The sequence below is a fragment of the Oryzias latipes genome, chromosome 12 (genome assembly GCF_053564925.1).
Source record: "Oryzias latipes strain Hd-rR chromosome 12, Olatipes_Hd-rR_3.1".
NCBI classification, from domain to species: domain Eukaryota; kingdom Metazoa; phylum Chordata; class Actinopteri; order Beloniformes; family Adrianichthyidae; genus Oryzias; species Oryzias latipes.
Genome location: NC_136248.1, coordinates 25,614,482 through 25,635,202, shown reverse-complemented (window position 1 = coordinate 25,635,202; position 20,721 = coordinate 25,614,482). Strand labels below are relative to the sequence as shown.

At 39.3% G+C, this 20,721-nt stretch overlaps 2 protein-coding genes across 3 annotated transcripts; one reads left to right on the top strand and one right to left on the bottom strand.

Moving 5' to 3' along the window:
* Positions 1-295: 295 nt before the first annotated feature.
* On the top strand, positions 296-12,611 carry ttc33 (tetratricopeptide repeat domain 33). Of its 2 annotated transcripts, none has more exons than XM_004074536.5 (5): positions 296-436; positions 808-1,038; positions 5,248-5,329; positions 9,791-9,922; positions 11,949-12,611. In XM_004074536.5, the coding sequence occupies exons 2-5, from the start codon at positions 809-811 to the stop codon at positions 12,321-12,323; spliced, it is 819 nt and encodes a 272-aa protein (XP_004074584.1). In that variant the 5' UTR covers positions 296-436; position 808; the 3' UTR covers positions 12,324-12,611. The 2 variants fall into 2 exon arrangements, with proteins under 2 accessions (XP_004074584.1, XP_011479830.1); XM_011481528.4 differs by having other exon boundaries at positions 334-545.
* A 4,369-nt stretch (positions 12,612-16,980) lies between these two features.
* ptger4b (prostaglandin E receptor 4 (subtype EP4) b) lies at positions 16,981-20,271 on the bottom strand. The gene is given in 2 exon segments (NM_001308974.1): positions 16,981-18,406; positions 19,253-20,271. Coding segments are annotated over 2 exon segments (1,332 nt in total). The 5' UTR covers positions 20,024-20,271; the 3' UTR covers positions 16,981-17,845.
* Between the last annotated feature and the right edge of the window lie 450 nt (positions 20,272-20,721).

Sequence of the window (20,721 nt, the reverse complement as noted above, 5' to 3'; positions counted from 1 at the left end):
ACTACTAGAGTAGGACGTGAAAAAGTTCAAAGGTCGAAGGTAATTTTCCTCTCCGAAAAAGTTGATCACACCCCTATTTTAGACACATAAAAAATAATATAGACTTTAAGTGGAATATAGGTATGAATAAAATAAATCGTTATATTTATTTATATTTAAAAATGCCATATCGTGTTGGAGTAGAGCAAAGAACATTTAGCAGAAAATTCCCAGAATCTATACATGCTCGCAATAGTATGTTAAGTAGAGTATCTGTATTAGTATGCTAATATTTCTATCAATGTCTGAATTTTTGTTTTTCTTCTCATAACTTTTCCGGTGTAGTTACAGTTTCGTGTTTGGTTTTAACTACACGACGTGAACGCGCCACATACGTTTCTAAACATGGCGTAAATTTAGCATAACATTCTTGCTCGCGGACAGCTGCAAAACACGCGTGCGTACAGAACAGTTGCATGTATTTTGTGTAAAATTTGTACTTGCTCGTGCACATTTAGAAAGAACTAAAGCACATTTTAACCAAGAAATTGGGTCTATGTTTCAAGGTGATTATGTTAGCCGGGGACATGCTAGCTCGTTGGATCCTTAGCATTTCGACTGTCTGCTTTCGATATTGTTTCGACTCGGTTTAATTTAACTTTTCCGTTCTTTCATAATTGTCTTCCAGTTTTACATGACCTAATTCGTCAGTACATTTTTTCAATTAATCAAAAAAATATTCGTAATATGACAATTTATCATGTTATTTCAAAATAAAAGCATTGGAATTAAAGTCTTTTTTTTTTCTTTTGTTTGTTTGTTTTACAGAATGGCTTCATTTGGCTGGAAGAGGAAAATCGGTGAAAAGGTGTCAAAGTCATCGGTGCAACAGTTTGAGGCTGACACTGAGAAAGATAAGGACGCTGGAGCCGCTCCCGATGAAGAGGAGGTGGATTGGTTGCACGCCATCAAGCGTCGTCGGGAAATCCTGCTGGAGGACTGCGCCGAGAAGAGCAGGAGGCTGAAGGATGAGGGGACGCTGCTGGCTGAGCAGGGCAGGTGAGGCTGTTCACCTGCACCAAAAGTACAAATATATTTAGACTGTACTAAAGTGAGGCAGTATATATTTGAAGTTTACTTTTTATATTCTATTTATGTATCGTAAACTTAAAATAATCCAATTTATTGCGAAGAAGTGTTCAGTCAGTTAGTTTACTTCCTATCCTACACTACACGTATATACTTGCAATACCTATTCTCAATTATACTTAAAATCCCGTTCCAATAAAAAATCTGTTTTCAACATGTCCCTGTTGTGGCTTTTTTATATATATATGGAGGACACATAAAGCACATAAAGACAATAAAGACAATAAAGCTTAAATTTGCATTTCTGATTATTTTGTTATTCAAACCTTTATGAATCAGGAGCAGATGAAAAAATACTGTCGGAAAAAGCTTGTAGGTATGATGTGGAACCTCCAGTCGTATCTGTGTAAGGTTGGCGTTGGGAAACGCTGTGAGCTACCGGGGGAAACTGTAAATAGATAGATGACGGGAAGTGGGGCGTGGGCTTACTCCACGCCAACAGTCCCGCCCACAACCTGTTGGCAAATTTCTAAAGAACCACTGTCGCTGTACAGAAACTATTTCCTAAAAACAATTTTTTTGGTGTGTTTTTTTGGGCTAAAAATGACATAATTACAACCAAAAGACCACTGGGACTGCTTTTACAAAAGATGATTCAGAGTGGGACTTTAATACAAATATTTCAAGTCAACTGAAGTATTTTTGTTATTGTACTATGAGCACAGTTTTAGTTTTCCTGTTTTTTTTGTTTGGTCCATTAAATCAATATTTTTAGTTAATATATTTAGTTTAGTTTTTACATGTAACCTTCTTTTTTGTTGTTTTTAGGGTGACTGTAGCTTTTCCTCTGCTTAGTGTATTAAAAGTCTTTAACTATAATAATATTGTCATAATTTATCTTTTAAACTTCAAGTTAACGACAAAAACACTGAAAGCAACAAATGGAGATGTTCTTATTTTCTTTTGAGGGTCTTCTTTTGTAAACCCCATATCTCTTTCAGTTATACATGATTAATAAAAGTTCATTTGTCTTAATCTATTCTTCTTCCATCGCTTGAATCAGGATCCTTTTCACTTTAAATGAAATTTCAAATTTATTTGTCACACATATTACATTAGAATAGAATAGATTGTTTTTTTTTTTGCCATTCTCACAGGTACAAATGCATTTAAATATATTGCATAATGGTTTAGCAAAGTTCAAGGCCTAAGTGTAAAAATTGTAAACCTAAAAAAGTAGAAGTTACTAAAGATAAAAAATAAAAGGTTCAATAAAATATTTGACAATATGGCCTATTATACATTATATATAGTATTGACAGTGTTGGGGCCACAAAGAATAGAAAGTTTCCACGTGTATTTGGAAGTGTATAAAGGGAAAATACTGTGCAGAGATTGTGCGGAATCGTGCAGTTTCCCGTTTTTAACCAAGGATGAAGTAATGATACCAGCTAAGGAGATGGTGTTCTACTACAGGTTCTCCAGATGAGGGCACTATTACACAGAACTCAATCACATCACTCTTGTAAAAGCTTTTCTGGCTTTTTTTCCACTATGATGAGTTTTGAGAAAGAAATGTTTGCTTTTAACTTCAGTCAAATGAGGCCAAAAAAAAATGTACAAACTCAATGAAAATGTTTCAGGCTGAAATGGGCTTTAAAAGTTTTATGCTAAGCCTCATAAAGTGAAGTAGTAATTATGATTATTCAATTTTGTTTTGATATGAAGATCAAATGTGTTGTTTTTCTCTTGTATAATAAAAAGAAGGTCCTAATTTCTTTATTGCTTCTATGGCTAATAAGATTTTTAGCAACCGCACATTCACCCTGTAAAAAAAAGATAAAAAAAACGCTCCGTGCTTAGGAGATGCTGTTGTCCTCAGTTATTGGCAGTAATTGTGTTTGCCCAGAGAAAGTGGATTTTGCCGGGGAAATGAGGTCTCAGTGTTGCGTAATGGCTAGTCAGAGGTTTGAGGTGGTGTCTGGTGGAGGATGTAAGAAAGTTAGGAGGTTTCTGTGCCTCTAACAACATTGACCTTTGATGTCAGGCCAAGTCTGATGACATCACGGCTAATGCTTCCTTATGAGCTGAGCTTTCTCTTCAGGTACATCTTGTACAGAAAGGAGTTTAATCTAACTTTAAATTTTCTTTTTCAACGCACAAGCAATGTTAGTTTTTAAAAAGCACCACGTCGGTCGAGAATTTACTTAAAATCCCACTTCTATAACCTTTTGATCTATTTTAAAAGCATTCCCAGCGCTTCGTTAATTATGATTATGTTGTTTTTTAGCCAAAATCCCCAACAAAAACACCAGTGTCATTTTCTAGGATATAGTTTCTGCGAAGCAGCAGTAGTTCATTAGAAATTCACCTCTGAGTTGTAGGGCAAGAATGTTGGAGTAAGCCCACCCCACTTCCCATCATCCATCTGTTTACATGGTCTCCTGCTATTACAGCCCTTTACACCCCCAATCTAACAGCGTATTTCTAACCACAAATGCGCTCCTTTTTTAAAGGGTATTTATTCATTTGTACCTGATTCACAACAATTTGAATAAAGAAATACTCAGAAATGTGCTTGATTTTCCTTATATGTGTCCTCCATCATCAAAAAATCCCACAAGAATGCAACAAAAATGCTGTTTTCATCAGTGTGTGTCTTCAAATTTACTAGTCTAATTCTATAGTTTCAATTAAGTTGTCTAGGTTTTGCTAATTATCAATGAAATCTCTTGTTTTTGTCCAAATTCTATGTTATTTCTTTCTCTTAGGAGATGGATTACCAAAACACTCCACACATCTGCTCCTGGTCTGTGTTAGATATAGGGGCATAACAGGAGCCACAATCCTGTTTCTGGGTTGATTCATCGCATAGTTTGTGGCTAATTCTTTGTTGTTGCATTTACTCTACTTCTGTCAAAAACTTCCAAGTTTTACATTCATTAAATGCAAAAAAAACAGCTAGAAAATGACTGTTTAGCCCATTTCATTGTCACAATTTTCGTTTTGCTGGGTTATTAAATGGAATGGAATGTATTTATAAAGTCTGGACCCGTTTTTACACACAAACCTTCAGTAAACTTTACTTTCATCACTGAAAGTTAAAGTAGTTTTTGTCATCCTCCCTTCAGTGAGGTCAATAGCTTCATATGAAGCAATATGATAAATGTGGGGGGGTCTCTTTAGGACTCTTTAGCTTATTGCTTCATTTCCTCCCAAATGATTTTGCGGCATTTCTCCCCTCATTTGATCATGAGATTTCAGCACTTCTGGTTCCATTTCCTGTCATTCCGCTTCATGCCGCCAACATCTTATCCTACGGCCTTCCAACGTATATTTCAGTTCTTTCAGTGTAGAAGTGGGTTTGGCTTTCGTTTAAGATTTTCTGGATATCCACCTCCATAAAAAAAGTCATCGGTTCTCAGCACACACGTCATCATCAACAACACGATTGTGTGAGACTTTAATTTGGCAAAAAGTGAGGTGTCCACCCTTAAAAAATAACACAACAAGAGTGTTTTTAGAAGGAGAGTACCTTGAAGCTCCTCCTGCCTTTTTATCCCAATTTACACAACATTTCTTTTTGTCTGATTCTCTGAAAACAAACTCCAAACATTTTAAAGGGACTGACCCGTCTGTGTTTATTTAAAATAACGTGGTTTCTCATTACTCTCAGCTTTGTTCTGTAACCTTGTGGTTTTATTGTTTCAAGATGCTCAAATTTCCTATTGTTTCCCTTTATTTTTGGCTTTTACTGTCCTTATACCTGCTTTAAAAGGTAAATATGTATTTAAGCAAAAGAGGATATAGTTTACTTACAGCAGGCACATGCTCAATCCAGTTTAATAAAAGTCTGATTCGCTTAAACTAATTGAGTTGAATCGCCTATAGAGCGTGAAAATCTGTGCAAACAGGACGTTTGGTAACACGATATATGTCAAATCACAGGGTGGGGTCGATGAAACTGGGGGTCCAGTTTCACTGCTGCTGCTTTATGCTATTTATTCTGAATCAATTATGCTGTTGCTCAGACAAACCTTGTAAAAATATCAGTGCTTTAATTTTTTTTTTTTCTATCTCAGTTTATGAGAATCCAAATGTTTCCCAGCATGCCATGCATCTGCAGAGGAGCAAATCTGTTTTCTCAGTCAGTTTTAAAGCAAACTGTGTTTTCTTCAGGCACTGGGAAGCCATTAAGAAGTGGGACGAGGCAATTCAGCTGACCCCAGACAACCCACTGCTGTATGAAATGAAGTCTCAGGTATACCATTCCTATATTTTACTGTAGATTAGTTTTGATGAAATTGTTTAAAAACAAAAATTTAATAGTTTTTATGTTTGCGAGAAAACACAAATCCACATTTTAATGTGTACACTGCGAGACCATTTTACCAGGGCTCGACATAGCCATTTGTCCGCTGGCCCGGTCCTGTTTTTCGAGCAGTACGGACCACAAGACTTTATTTTTTACTTGTCCGCTCGGGCCACTAAAATATCTAACAATTAATACATTTTTCACCTTTTACAATAAAGTATATTTTGCGAAAACGTGTAGATTTACCTCGTCTTTATAATTCACTTTTTCTGCTAGTCCTGTGTTCAAACTTCAAGGGTTTCTATGGGAAACCTTTTAGCACTCTTCTCCTCCTCTCCCGCCTGCGCGCGCGGCTGTCACTGCCGAGCACCACGCGGCACGCGCTCACTCAATTTTTTTTTCAAACTTTATTGAATGTAACAATTCAATACTAAACAATGTTAAACAGCAACAACGAAGGAACAAGCCAGTGGGTTATTATTACATTTTAGGCAGATATATTTAAACTGACACACATATCAGCGCGCCCCCTGGTGGTTTTTCACCGCGATGATCATAAATCCAACACCGTCACTGAAGAGAGACTGAAGCATGTCAGAGATGTGGAAGACATGGCAGGAATAGATAGGAATATGTTAGGAGTTATTAATTAGTAGTATGGACAGCAAGATATTTAATGAATGCATTGAAGATGAAACTGTATGCACTAAGCTTTAAGCTGAATGTCAAAGAATCAAAGGCAACTCAAAATACCTGAATCTCAGACTCAAATGGAGTATAAGGTCAAACTACTTAATTTTGTTTTTCTTTACAACACTGTAAGCAGTAAGTATTTCTAGTTAGCTGAATGATCTCAGTAATTTAATTGTATTTAATTTTTCAATTATTTAATTTAATTAGGTAACTAAAGTAACTAAAAAGTAAATGTAACTTTGCAACAGTAACAAAAAGCAGAACCTTAAGGCAGTCAGGGCAAAAAAGTCAATAAAACTTCTTAACTATTGATTAGGAACAAATGTGAAATAGCAGTGATTAGAAGCAGCATGAAAACTTCTTAACTAGTTTTTCCTGCTACACTGCAGTGCTCTCTTCAAAACATCTGAAACAGACTAGAGCAGATTTAAGTTTGATATGCTCTATTTTTAGTCATTGAAAAGTGTATAAATAAATAAGTGCTAGATGTCACCAGAATGCACCAAATTGCACCATATTAAAATTTTCCGGGGGGGCATGCCCCCGGACCCCCCTAAAGTTGCAAGCACCTGCGGAGCGGCGGGTCTCGCTGTGCGCGGTGTCGGGCCAGTAACTTTCAAAAACTACTGGCCCTGTGGGCCAGTGCAAATTTCTGGGCTATGTCAACCCCTGTTTTACTATTAAAGCTTAGTCCGATTCAGTTTGAAACTAATTCAAGTATGCAGTGACTTTTTCATCATATTAATCTAGGAGTGTTTGACATCATGAATGAATGAAGAGTCTGAAACACGCTGCAGAGGCCGACTCTAGGTTGATTTCATGAACTGGGCGGCGCCCGCAAGGAGCAAAAACTGCTGACTCAGAGATCGAGTCGTATTACCTCCATTTTGGAATACGATCAGCGAAAAAAACCTCATATTTCCTTAAACATTTGTTCTTTAGTGTGTCAAAGTAACATATCGTATTCGAAAGGTTTAAGAATAGCATGATTTTTGCCCTTTAAACTAATTTGAAGGACTTTATTTACGTTATGTTTTTGTGATCTATTCCAAATAAAAATACACAATATTAAAGTAAAACAAAAGCTACAGACAATTTTAGGTTTATCTCCAGTTTTTTTTAACAATCATCTAAATACTTCCTAAAATTGTGTTACAGTTTGATGTATTTGTGTTTAAAATCCTCATCTGATAAAAATCACATTTTTGAGTTTTTGACATGTACTTGTGGCCTTTTTTCTTATGAAAGCAAACAAATGTCATAAAAAATAATTTTATTTTCGCATTTCTGAGTATTTCTCCTTTTAAATCGCTGTCAATCAAACTGCCGCAAAGACGCTCAGCTTGAATTAATGCGCTGTTGTGATGTCACAACGGCGGATGCATATTGCACTAGCTTCCTGATTTGCCCCAACCAGCATGCACATCAGCTCAGGTGCGGCAGAAGACAAGATGGCACATTGTTTCATTGCCAGCACGCATTTTAAGCTCATCCAAGGCTGTATTTTGTTGTAGTCTGGACGTATTTAAAATTAAAGTCCCAAATGTGTTCTCTGAAATAAAAACAAGAATTAAATCGGGGGAACTTTTTTACAATCGCCTCCAAAACAAAACAATCTTATGGCTGTCTTACAGTCTTATGGCTATGGCTGTATGTTTGAAGTATTTAACAAATCAAATAAATCCTTTTATGCATTAACCAATCAGATAGAGGCCTTACACGTTAGATGTTCACCTCTTATGTAGATTATAATCATTTGCAGGATAATTTTTAAACTGTTGCAGTAAAATGGAAATGATGTTTTTGGTTGTTTTGCTATGTGTTCATATACCGAAAATTGTATCATCATCACGATTTTGATCACTAATATCGCGTATCGTAGTTTTCCTCATATCGTGCAGCCCTATATGTGTAATACACACATTCATTTTCTCATTCCTGTTCAAAAAGTGTCGATTTGGAACCAAAAATGTGTCACTTTTCACTTTTTCTTTATGGCTACAGATAAACTTTAGAGAAAAGATACTGTCACTCTGTGCCATTTGTCCCAATTTGTCCCTCATTTTTGTCAAGCTCTTCAAGGGCGGAGCTAGTCAGCTCAGCACCAGCGGCCACGCCCATGTAGAGGAGATTTTGGAAACAGTAGCTTCACATAAACATGAAATATGGCTTTTTAAGACATTTAGGTTGTGGGATTTTGATCTCAAATCAAACAGAAAGTTTTCCATACAAGATGAGTCATTAATAAAACAAATAAGTTGGCTGACTGCCATGTCATGTTTGAGTACAAACCAGCGTGTAGTTACATGATTGTGAGCCAAAGAGATCTTTATCTCCCTCTTTTTCTCTCTTTCTTCCTTCCCTTCTCCTGCCATGTTTTTCTTTTGACTTTGTTCTAATATGCAAATCTTGGTAACAAGAATTTCTGAAATCATATTCAGAGAAAATAAACCAGAGAAACTGCAATGTTTGGGCAGAGCCTTTTCAGTTATTTATTCATAACTAACACAATAAACCCTTTTCCTCGAAGCCTTAGTCATTCATATCACGTTGAGTATTGTACGCCTAATATAATATTACCCATTACAGGATATCTGAGAAGGAAATCATTAGAGGAGCAGACAAACACTGTAACATTTTTTTTCATAAGCCACAATGATGAACAGAAACTGCCAAAAGTCTCCTGAATTCATTAGATTTGTTGTCTTTGGCTTCATCTGTTCACTTCTGTCACCACCACTCATGTGGTTTTCTCTTCCTACACTTGAAATAGTCCAGCGATTGTCAAACGCCCCTTTTCTGCGGGGCGGCAGCTATATTTCCCATGAAGACTTTCTTCCATTTGAAAGTTAGCTGCATTTGTCCGACACAACACACAACCAACAACCTTCAGCCATTGCCTCTTTCATAGAACCCATTCCAATCAAATTGCTGTTTTTGGTGTTTTTAACTTTTTGTTGTGGCATTTTTCTGGTGATGAAGGACTGATTAAGAAAATTAAGCTCAAAAATATTTTATAATTTATTCAAATTGTTGTGAATTGGGAGCAGACAAAAAAAAGCAGTTTATAAAAGATCTTATTTATTACGTAGGTTTTCATAATCCCTGCAGTTTGAGAAATGAAAGTTTTTCAAGTTTAAAACAGGGTTTTTTTGGGCAAGATTTTTTTAGATTTACGGTTAAAAGTTGAAGCGAGAGAATAAATAATCCAGAAAACAAAGTAGTTTGTCGCTGAAGTTTAGATGGACTTGTATGACCTAGAGGGTGAAATTCAGGTGAATCTGGTCAGTCAGGTTAACCATGGTCCAGTTAGTTTGCCTGGATTAGTTATAATTATGTGAAGCTGCAGCTTGCAACTCCGAGCAGATATATTCAAATAAAAACAATCAAAAACATTTCAATAGGTCATTTATAAAAAAAATTTACTTTGTATTTGATTATTCCCATATGGAGAGATTTGGTGTGACGTTTATAACAGACTCCAGTTTTGTTCATAATCCAAAAAACAAAATTAGGACTTTATTGAGCTTCTGCAGGAAAATGACCAGATACAGCCTCAATAAAAAAATACAAAAATGTCAAGGTACAAAAAAAACAATGCAACATAATAAATGTGCAACTTTTGTTTGTGCAAAAGTTTTTTGTTTTTTTTTTGCAGTTGGTAAATGTAGTGAACCCGTGGACAACTGTTGTGTGTGTTTGCTACGTCTGCAGGTGTTGACCATCCTTCACGAGGTGTTTCCTGCAGTGAAAGCAGCAGAGATGGCCGTGAAGTTTCGCCCGCTGTGGTGGGAGGGCTGGCAGACTCTGGGCCGGGCGCAGCTCAACCTGGGAGAGGTGGACATGGTAAGGAAGCCCTTCACCCGTTGCTCTCCAGACGGCTGGAATCAGAAGCTTTCTCTCAACTGTTGGGAAACATTCTGTAAGTCTTGAGAAAGCCAGACCATTTCCAAACTCCTTAAACAAGAACTGGAAGTCTAAAGTTCACAAACCTGCTTGAACATTTCACTTATTTTAAATGTTTCTTAAACAAACAATGTTTTTATCTCACAAATCAATATTGCAGCCGTTAAGAAGATTTTTGGATTCTGTTTACAGCTTCTCGTAAGCAGTTGTCCTCCACGATTGAACGTTTCTTTTAAAGTTCCCCCGAATGGTGCCGGAGGACTCAGATTATTGCCTAATTTACCTCGAAACGTGCTGGGACCTGCGTGTGCTCGAACTCCAAGGATCATGGCGTCATTGTTCACTCGCTGACAGCCAACCAGCCTGGGCTGGAGTCAGAAAAGCTTCAGGCTAACGCTGCTGCGTCTGCCGCCGCCTGGCCGCCCAGAAGCAGCCGACCCGTCCGACAGCCCTGAAAAACAACAACAGGAGTGGCAGAATATTTGCTTAATCTCAAACTAAACCATATAAAGACACGCTTCATTACATAATGAAACTTCTTTTATTAAAGGTATTTTTAGCCAGGCTTGCTCAGGCGGAGTTTAAAAGCTTCATGTTTGAGTCGATGCTCATGTAAATGCTGTTTGTTTACACTTATGTAAGAGTATGCAAGCATTAAAGAGAAACAAACAGTAGCTGTTAAGGTGGTATTTTGTGTTAAAGTGATTCTTCTTTTTGAGATTTAGTTTATTTTTAATTTTTTTTGGCACCAGTTGAGTTTCTCCTGGAGGAAAGAAAAACAAGTTTTTCCCTAAAAAGTCCAAATGTGTGTTCAAGATGAGACTTGATGTGTTGTTTTGAGCTCGGCCAGTTCATTTAGCCCCCCTTCGGCTGAGCTGCACATTCTTCTGACAGTTCAGTTACAAGTTTACTGAACGCTGAAGAAATGTGACAAAACACCTGATGTACTTACAAAAAGGCAACAAAAGGAGTCTTTTATTTCATACATGAGGATGAAATCAAATTTAAATTGTCCGTTTTTACTGTTAATTGTGTGAGTGATAAAAAAACAACAACACATTTTTGATGACACAATGACAAATAAAAGACAACCGGGAACGCTTTTACAGTGGATCCAAAGAGGATCTATTGTGAGACTTTAATTCTTTAAATTGTATCCATTTAACTAAAAAAGTGAAGCTTAACGCTTTTCTTTTCTTTTTGAACCAGCATTGATAAATGAAAAACTAGGAAGTGGGTTTCTTTTTAGCTCTTGGCCGCTACACTGTTTTTTCTGTAACTAGAGCTCATTTGTCTTTAGTGAGTAATATGTCTTTTATTAGGCTCAATTTATCTCCGTCATTTCAGTGTCTCTGCTGTTTCACGGCTCAGCCAGGACCTCGCGCCGGAAAGTAATTTTTCTTTTGAATAAGTACTTGGCTCGACAATGACAGGTTTTCCTAAAATGCTGGTTTAGTCTGTGTGTTTTTGGGAAGCACATTAATAGCACAACTCTTCCTTTAAATCTTCAAAAACTACAACTTTTTTTTTACGGTCTAAAATTCATCACTGCTGGGTTTTTTTCGTTCGATTGTGCTCTCTGGTAGGACTTGTTCCTATTTTCCAGTTCAGTGAATATGTGATAAAAAGCTCTTACATCAGCGACTTTTGTTGGAATTGAGTTCAGCAATGCTTCAAATCTGTAGTCAACTGGATTTATTTAGGAAATCTAACAGAGCTGAAACTGCTGTATGTCAAGACTGACATTGGGTCTTATGGGGGTAACCACAGAACCAGCGAGAGGTAACGGACCTGCTTGCTCTAAGAAGAAAGAAAAAAAGAGGGGGCTTTTCACATAACTGCATGAAAAAAACACGGCAGCATGAACTGTTTATTCTTGGTGGAGCTGACTTCAGGATGATCACACATTCCTGCTTCCTTCCACTCGTGTTTGCTCTCTGCTCTCATGTTGGTGTGGTTTCTGCAGGCCGTCAGGTCCTTCCAGATTGGAATCCACCTGCGCCCGTCAGAGCGCAGCCTATGGGACGAAGACCTGAAGTGGGCCTGGACGTTGCAGAAGCAGCAGGCAGCCACCAAGGAGAAGATGAGGCAGGAGGAAGAGACCAAGAATCAGATCCTTAACGCGCCCGAGCTGGAGCGGGACTACGACTTTGAGTCGGACGAAGTGCTGGCGGCCTGTGTGGCCGTCGCTGAACGGCAGAACCACTATGAGGAGCTGAGGAAGACCACTGTGATCATAGATGCTGAGGGGAACATACAGAATATGTTGAGCCAGGAGGAGAAGTCAGGAGAAAGTGCAGAATCATCACACCAGCAGTTGGTCAAAGTCAGAGGACTATGAAGAGGGGATCGTCTTTTTAAAGAGTGGATGCTGTTATTTAAGGAGCGACTGTGTACAAAAGTCTAAAGTTTTAATCACGTGAATTTCTTGCAGTCGTCATGTCTTTGGTCTTCATCACAGTAATCGTGCCTGTAGGAGTTTTATATTTCCCCCCTGAATCATCTGTGAGGAAACGGATCCATTTACGAGAGAAATTCCCCCCAAAACATTTCATTTATTTATCTAAAGTGGACGCTCTAAGATTTAAAGCAAGAGTGTTGACTCTGGAATAAAAGTTTAAAGCCCAAACTTGTGTTTGTTTGATTCGTTTGAAAATGTGTTGACATCAAAACTAGATTGAGGACATTTGCCACCTTTTCCGTGTGTAAATATATATATAAATATTTGATAGCTTTGTAGATCAAGTCCTTTATTCTTTCTTGTAGGCCCTGCAGCTTTATGTCATCGTATGAAGTGTGTTTTTTCTGTCATATTTTTAAACTGGAATAGTGATCAGAGATTTTGCTTGCATTGTGTTGTTTTGTTTTTCCCTCTGAGACGATCACAGGTTCTGCTCACTGTATTTCAAAATGATCCTTAGTCTTTTATGTTTGAATAAAACAGAACAAAGACTGCATAAAAATGGGAAACTGAAAATATTATTCACGTTTAAGTTATCAAAGTCACACCCGACGCATCTTGGTTTTTATGTTTTTCCTAAGGATCCTGGTTACTAAGAGAAACCTCGTTACTGGTGGAATTTGGTCATGAATTATTATATGCAATACTTGGATTGGCTTTAATTAAATCCATAGATTGGTAATTAATCAAAATACTGGTCTTTACTTACAAAACACAATTTTTCTCCTAATCCATGGATGACATTTCCTGTTCTTTTATGGCAAAACACTGCTTTTTGCATAGATTATTTAAATTCTATTAACACAAAGTCAAATCATTACTTACATGAAAATAATTAAATGCGTTGTTTCATAAGGAATATGTTTTATTTACTGTAACATTGGTGTGTGTTTCATCCAAGGAGCAAATTTTTATTTTTATTCCTTTAGGCAAATACAAAATCAAACATAAGTGGAGCCAATGCACTTTACCTTTTAACCACTAGGTGGCTCAATACAAAAAGAATCCTAGTCACTAATGTAAAATGTGACGACAGGAATATGTATATGAATAAATGCGTTGGGGGTGACATTTTATGTACATTGTTTTATTTTACTTTTAGGCTTGATAAATGTGGGTGTGGTCATTTGGCTCGTGGCTAACCAAAAGCCCTACAAAGGCCTGAATCCAGTTCCAAAAACTTGCCGCGTTAGTTCCGAGAACTTTTGGAAAAAGAATGAGATTCAAAGACGCAATTTCCCATCCGACTGACGATCACAGTGCTGGAAACCTGGCTTCAAATGGTCCATTACAAACAGGTGATGTCACGCGCCTTCTGTTCATTTTGCAGTTATCTCTGATTCCATCCAGCTGCTCCTCTGTTGTGAAAGTTGAGCGTCTGCAACCTTTGTCGTGCTAATGCACTCTTGGGAAAAGCCTATTTTTCTTGGGAATTCTACCTTGGAAAACCAGTTTGTTGATCCCCTACTCAGGTCACATGCTATTATAGTAACCAGGTTTTTGGAAAAAAACTTATTCTAACCCGGTTACTTAAACATGTCGAAACTCACTCCTGGACCATCCCACCAGCAGCTGTGGTCAAACGATTTGTCAAACTAGTTCTTTAGGTTTAAGATTGGTAACATATCACATGACATGTATGTTAATGCTACTGTTTTTGGGTCAATGTAATGCAGTGCTTAAGGTCAATTGGGATGGAATCTGTCTCTCAAGCGAGACGGTGATGTTTGTTTTGGTTCAGAATCTTTTTCTTGAAGAAAAAAATAAAGCAACTTCTGTTATTTCTGTTATCTTGACAAAAGCCCTACAATTTTGGCCTACACCTCTAGTTATCTGTCAATAAAAATATCTCATTCCTACTCGGTTCATCAGAAATAGTTTCGAATCTGTGATAAAGACCATCTATTGTTGCGATTCCCTGAATAATTGGTTTGTATTTTCCAACTTTTCCATCCAAATCTGCGACCTCGGGCTGCCCCTCGGACCATCCAGGCAAACGCAGCAGTTGAAAAAGTGTCATCAGTTTTTTTGAGCTGTCAGCTGAGGATCATTTAACCATCTGTCAGGCAGACGAGACGCACTGGGGAATTTCCCCTCCATCTCTCTCACTGCAGGGCAGTGAGGGCTTCACCGAGGTGACATGAGTGAGTGTGCCGCAAATACTTGGATGGATCGCTCCAGTTTTTTCGCTCCTCTTCCAAAAAATGTGCGATCAGCCTAATTTCTCAGGACCTTTTCTACTGTGTTGTCATTTCTTTTAAAGAGCAAGGGAAACTTTTAAATTCAAAGCTGTACTTTCAGCACCTGAGATGCATAAGAAAACACTTCAGGGCCTGCTCCTGAGCTGGGAAAGCAGCCGCATGTTGAAGATGATGCAGATAATGTTTTGCAACATCAAGAGTCATGTCGGTCTGCTATTTCAAGAATGTCTGCAATGCCAATTTGGGGCCAATAAAACACAGCAACCCCCCAGGGCTTTGTGTAAAGCAGAAGCACAGAAGCATTTTCTGCATCTTCTAATTTTTTAAGACAATGCGGGTAGCACCAGTGGTTCTGCCCACAACTCCTGGGTTTCTGATGAAATACTGCCGCTCTGCAAAAACGTTGTCAGGTTTTTGATCTTGACTAAAAACACCAGAATGAAAATGAAAAAGACCACTCGGAACTCTTTTACAATAGATCAAAAGATAGGAAGAAGATAGGAGTGTGTCTTTAATTTATCAGCCAATCAATGTTATTATGCTCACAATTGTGGCCTGTGGGTTGTGAACAAACAGATACTATCACAAGCGTCCTTTGCTGTGTAGCTGTGGTCTGTCTTACAAAAGCTCAACCACATTAGAAGAGTATATAGTCACAACCTCTTCACAACAAAAAGGTCTAGCTGATGGTTTATAAATGTGATGAGAAGGCCACTTCGTACTGAGAACTTCCGGGTATGTCCAACCAGAAGAAGACCTTGTAGCCGACGCTGTAGAGATATGTCTCATCTGGTCTGGAAACAGCTCTGTTTCCTTTGAAAGAGCTGGCAGAGGAAAGTTTAGTCATCCTTGCAGAGACTACCACACCTGCCAGCTAAACCTCAGTCATGCAGCAGCTAATGTTCAGGTGGAACAGCTAGCTCTGCTATTTCCTGGCCATGCAAGTTTTGCTGTTAGAAAAGTCTGTCTCATTCTGGTTGCATAATCCAAACTCCTTTGTGTAGATGCTTCACTGCTTCAAAGCTTTTCTGGCAGAACTTCCAACCTGCAGAATCCTGCTGACCTTAAAGACCTACTCCAGTGAAAATGTTGTTTTGGGTGTTTTTAACATGCTCTTGTGGCCTTTTTCTAATGATGGAGGACGACATATATACAGAAAATTTAAGTTGAAATTTTCGTTTCTGAAAACTGAAAAGTTCTCATGCAACTGAGGTAAATTTTGAATGAACTACTGCTGCTCTGCAGAAACTATGTACTAGAAAACAAAGAACAGCATAATCATCATTAAAAGACCACTGGAAATGCTTTTGAAATGGATCAAAAGATGATCCGATTGGATCTTTAAATGCAGCCTCCTTTTTGTCATTTTTAAAGGGTGCATCGGGTTCATAGCTTTGCTCTTTCTTTCTTTAATCTTTCAGATTAAAGGTCTTTTATTTGCCTGCACATTGATCAGCTCAACAGCTCTATCATACCTGAGCACCCTCATCCAGAGCCGCAACTTGCCCAGCTCTCTGCCAACAAACAACATCCAAAAACCCCAAACTCAACTTCAATCCCACAAGGATGGAACCACAGATATCGATGTTTAAAATTCAAATAATTGAAGCGAGCAGGAAAGTAAAAAAGTAAAGGGAGCTGACCAGATGCGTCACCGTCAGCCCTCAGTCGGTAATTTGTGTCATTCTCTAAAAGCATGCAGTTTGTTTCGCAGAGTAGTGGTAAATGTCCAAAGTGGCCGGACGCTGCAGTGTATTATTGATGAGGTGGTCCACATTTCCAGGAAGAATCATTATTTCCTCGACTGAATTCCTCTCTTTACTGTTTGTCAATCACGGTTCCCTCGGTCTCTGGGGAGACATCAAAAGTTGAACAAATTTCAAAGTCTGAGGTCACAGCTCATTTTATTGGCTTATTGTTCTCTCCGGGACTTTTCATGGCTTCTGGGAGGTTCTGGATGCCTGCCACACTGGAGCTGGAAACCTTCAGACTCTAAGACACCATCTGCCTGCAGGTGAGCGGTCTCATTATAGCTGAAAATGTGCTTAAGCAATCATAGCTGCTGAGGAAGAAGGAGAACTTGGTCCATCAATGACATTCGCAGTTAGCAAAAGCATTTGTAGAATATAATATAACTAGGTTTTGCTAGGATTTATCTGGTTAAAGACAGTTCTTTTCACTTTTATTGTGGAAGAAAATCTTTCAAGGGAGCGGTTCGGATCATTGATCAGGTTAGATCAATATGTAATCTTCAGCAACGATTATTTTATTGATTCCTGTACTCCTGTCATGTTGAGGCACAATCCCAAATGTTACGATGAAAAACAACCCAAAAATTGTATTCTTTGTTTATTTTATTTTAGCTTACACAATTTTTACACATCACAGAACAACAGTTTGTTCACAAACATGATCCTGGCTTTAAAATCCACAAATATTTTAAATAGCAGCACTGAGTCAAAGCCACGTTGAAACAGTTCCATCCATTTTCTGTCGCCAGTCCATAACAGGTTAACACACTGACCAGCAAGCATGCACTTTCATCTGCAGACCAAGTCTCTGTGTTCAGTCGGAACATGGAAACTGCACAACCAGACATCTTTCAGTTGAAATTGGAACCTTTTTTGTTGTAAAGCGATGCCTGTGCCGCCCCTGGCTGAAATAAAACCCTCAAAACGTGTCGAGAAATGTTTCCCACCCCCTTACATCTGATTAAAACCAACACATTTAGCTCCAATCAGATGAAACTTGAAAAAAAGAAAAAGGTTTTAGAGAACCAACCAACTTTTTTTTTGTCCTTATCTGGTGTCTGCTGTGGAAAAGCTGCACTTTAGCTGCCTTTTCGTTGTTATTCCGGGAATGGCTTTAATTCTTTCTAAATGGCCCTTCATAAAAACACAATGTGTGTACTAGGAAGACCTTCTCACAGAGAAGAAGACAACAATAGTTTAAATAAATATATCTGTGGTCACATTTATGCATCAATTCTGTACAGTACGAGTTGTAAAAAATCTCTGGTACGTAACTGATTGACATTTGAACAAGTGCAACAAGAAGCTCCTCTGTGAACCTTCTTTGAACGGTGATGTTGTTCTCTGGTCTTCAGAGGAGTTAACATTCATTTCAGTAATACATTTGAAGTGTCATAAGATTTTTCAGTCTTTGTGTTTGTTCCAGACTCAGTCTTCCTCAAGTGGGAGGTTAAATGCATCTTTCCTGCATGTTTGCAGTCTCATCGCTGAAGGCCTTATGCAGATCTGGATCCTTGGGGTACACTGGAAGTGGATTCAGCAACTTCCCGGAAGGTTCGTCTTTAAAATCCTTTTGCAACAGCGCTCTCTGAGGCTGCTCCCCCTCCTGAGAGCTTTGCAGGCTGAAGCTGCCCGGCGACCCGGGCTGCGATGACCCTGGCCTGTCCAGCGTCCCATCAGACGCATAGAGGATCGTCAGGGATGTGTTCAGTCTTTCCCGTGGCTCATGGGACCCCAGCGAGGGCGAATCCCTGGATATGATGGAGGAGGACAGGTAAGCCTCGGGGCAGTGAAACTGCCTCCCGATTGTTCGTCGCCTCCGGCCCATTTTACAGAACAGATACTTGATTTTCTCCATCATTTTGAGGACCACCGTCTTTCTGAGGAGAATGTAGATCCAGGGGTCTAAAATGGGGTTAATGGAAGCCATGCGGATGGCCAGGAGGTCTTCATTGATCAGTGAGGTTTCTGCATCCCCAGGGGTGTGCAGCTGGTTTCTGAAGATCCTCAACTGGGAACAGAAAAAAGCTAATTAATTCAATGAAACTTCACTAAACTATTTGAATGACGTAAAAAAAAACCTATATCCTTAGAGTCTCAAAACGTTGCCAGTGAACTATTTCAGTGCAAACAAAGCCTTGAGGCAATAATAACTTCTACTAAACTATAGAAGAGTGTAATTGGCAGAAGGCCAACAAATTACTTCACACTGTCAATGTCATTCTTTACATGCAAACACCTTCTGTTTAGTACCTCAGCTGTAATATTCTTCAACTGTGAAACATCTGAAGTATAATATAAAAATTAAAACAGATTATGGTCATTTACTCTCTTAAAACCTGGTGCCCACATGTGTTGACATCTCATTTTGGGTTATAGTACCACAGTAGTTAATTCTGCCTAACCGTGGCTCTGTCAAAGAGAAATAAAAAAAAGGCATTTAAAACAAGACATGTAGTCTTAAGAGATTTAAGTTTATAGTTTATCATTTTTAGATTCATTTTTATGTTTGTTTCAATAAAAGACTAAAACGTCAGGGACTCGTCTGCCTTTGCATTTAATGGTGATGCAGTGAAACCACATCAATGGCAGAGAAGTGAGCAGCTGCACATGCCGCGTGCAAGAGAAACAACACTTGAAAGTGTTAAAGCAAAGTGACAGAAAACCACGAGATTTGAAAAGAAGACAAACTGTGAGAAGGACGTGCGTAAATACCAACCACGGGCGTAATAACATTTGTTTTGGTTGACACAGCCTGTAGTTTTCTTTGATTAAAATATTTCAATGATTGTTTTTTGTAATGTCAGTAAAACACTCATTTCTACAAAAATGTGTTTTGAAAAAAATATATACTTACTACTAAAGGTATGGAGCAGATGAGAACCACGGCAGAGGTAACTATGAGCAGGATCACCATCTGGATCTCTGCTCCAGCTAAGCGTCCAAAACTCCGTCTGCGCTCGGACAGCCGCCGCGAGTCTGTGCCCAGAGACGTGCGGCGGATGAAGCGTTTGTGCATGAGGATCAGGGCGCCGCACACCATCACGTTGCAGATGACCGTGGCCAGCACCACGACCGAACTCACAATGGCATATGTCAGGTTATAACTCTTGACTGTCATGTTGTTGTTCCGCCAGTCGATGAAGCACCAGGTGCCCGGTTTCTGGTGCGTAACGTGTCCGAGCCCCGCGCTCGGCAGCGCACAAAAAAAGGCGTTGAACATGTAGATGCCAAGAAGAGAGAGCGCTGCCAGCCTCTGATTGATGTACTGGTTGTAGAAGTACGCGTGGTTGATGGCCAGGTACCGCTCCACTGACATCGCAAAGACAATACTGAGCTGCACCATGAAGAAGAAGAGCAGGATGAAGCCGGAGTACTGGCACAGCGGGTCACCGCCGGGCCAGGAGCCCTTCATGTAGATGGCGATGGTGACGGGGCTCGCCAGCAGCGTACCCAGGAGGTCCGTCACTGCCAGGCCACACACCAGAGTGTAAAAAGTCGTCTCCTTCTGCTCTTTTCTTGATATCCGGAGAACCACGATGGCGATGACATTCCCCACCACCCCGAAGATGAACATGATCACTGGGACGGTGGGGGCCCTTGGACGAGCGACCTGAGTTTCATTCATCGTTTTTCTCACTGACAACTATCTCTCAGTTCAGAAAGATTTTCCTTTTGCGTGCGCTCTTCGCTGTCTCCAGATAGGGAATCCATCGCGTCCAAAATCCTCTTTACGCACGGATTCAAACCTCCATGTTTGCCTGGAAAACTCGAGCGCGGCAGAGGAACCTGTTAGTCCGACGCGTTTGTTTGGGACCTGAAACGTCGAGGCTGCGAGCTGAGCTTTTACACACCCACAAGCAGACAGGAAAGTTTACTCAGACCAACCCAGCTCCTCCTCTCCCTTACATACGAGCAGCGTGCAGCCAAGAGGCGCTGCGCGCGTGGGTGTGCGCGCATGTGCTCCAGGTCGCGTTTCCTTTTCATCTCAGAGAAAATCCCTGGAGTCCAGAGTTCCTTTTGGTCCTCGTCATCCTCCGTTTTACATCTGCCGAGCCAGAACAGCTGGGGCTTGAAAAGGTCAACTCAATTATTACCGATCTATGACGGTGGAAGTCTCACGCTTTCCCCAAACAGCATTTATTTAGTTTGCTTTGAACCAATTCAGCCCTCCCACAAAAAAAAAAAAAAAAAAAAAAACAGAACATGCTGATATAACAAAACAACTGCATCTCTAATCTTTAACCAACAATTCCTCAGCATTCTTTTTGCTCAAAAAAGTGACTTCCTCTTATCCATTTAATGCATTGGAATGTTTGTTCCTCT

What these genes read in the sequence shown, in the direction of transcription:
- ttc33 (XM_004074536.5), top strand. Translation starts at nt 809, where the DNA reads ATGGCTTCATTTGGCTGGAAGAGGAAAATCGGTGAAAAGGTGTCAAAG. An exon ending in CTGCTGGCTGAGCAGGGCAG is followed by an intron (nt 1,039 to 5,247) that starts GTGAGGCTGTTC and finishes TGTTTTCTTCAG; the next exon opens with GCACTGGGAAGCCATTAAGA. An exon ending in TGTATGAAATGAAGTCTCAG is followed by an intron (nt 5,330 to 9,790) that starts GTATACCATTCC and finishes CTACGTCTGCAG; the next exon opens with GTGTTGACCATCCTTCACGA.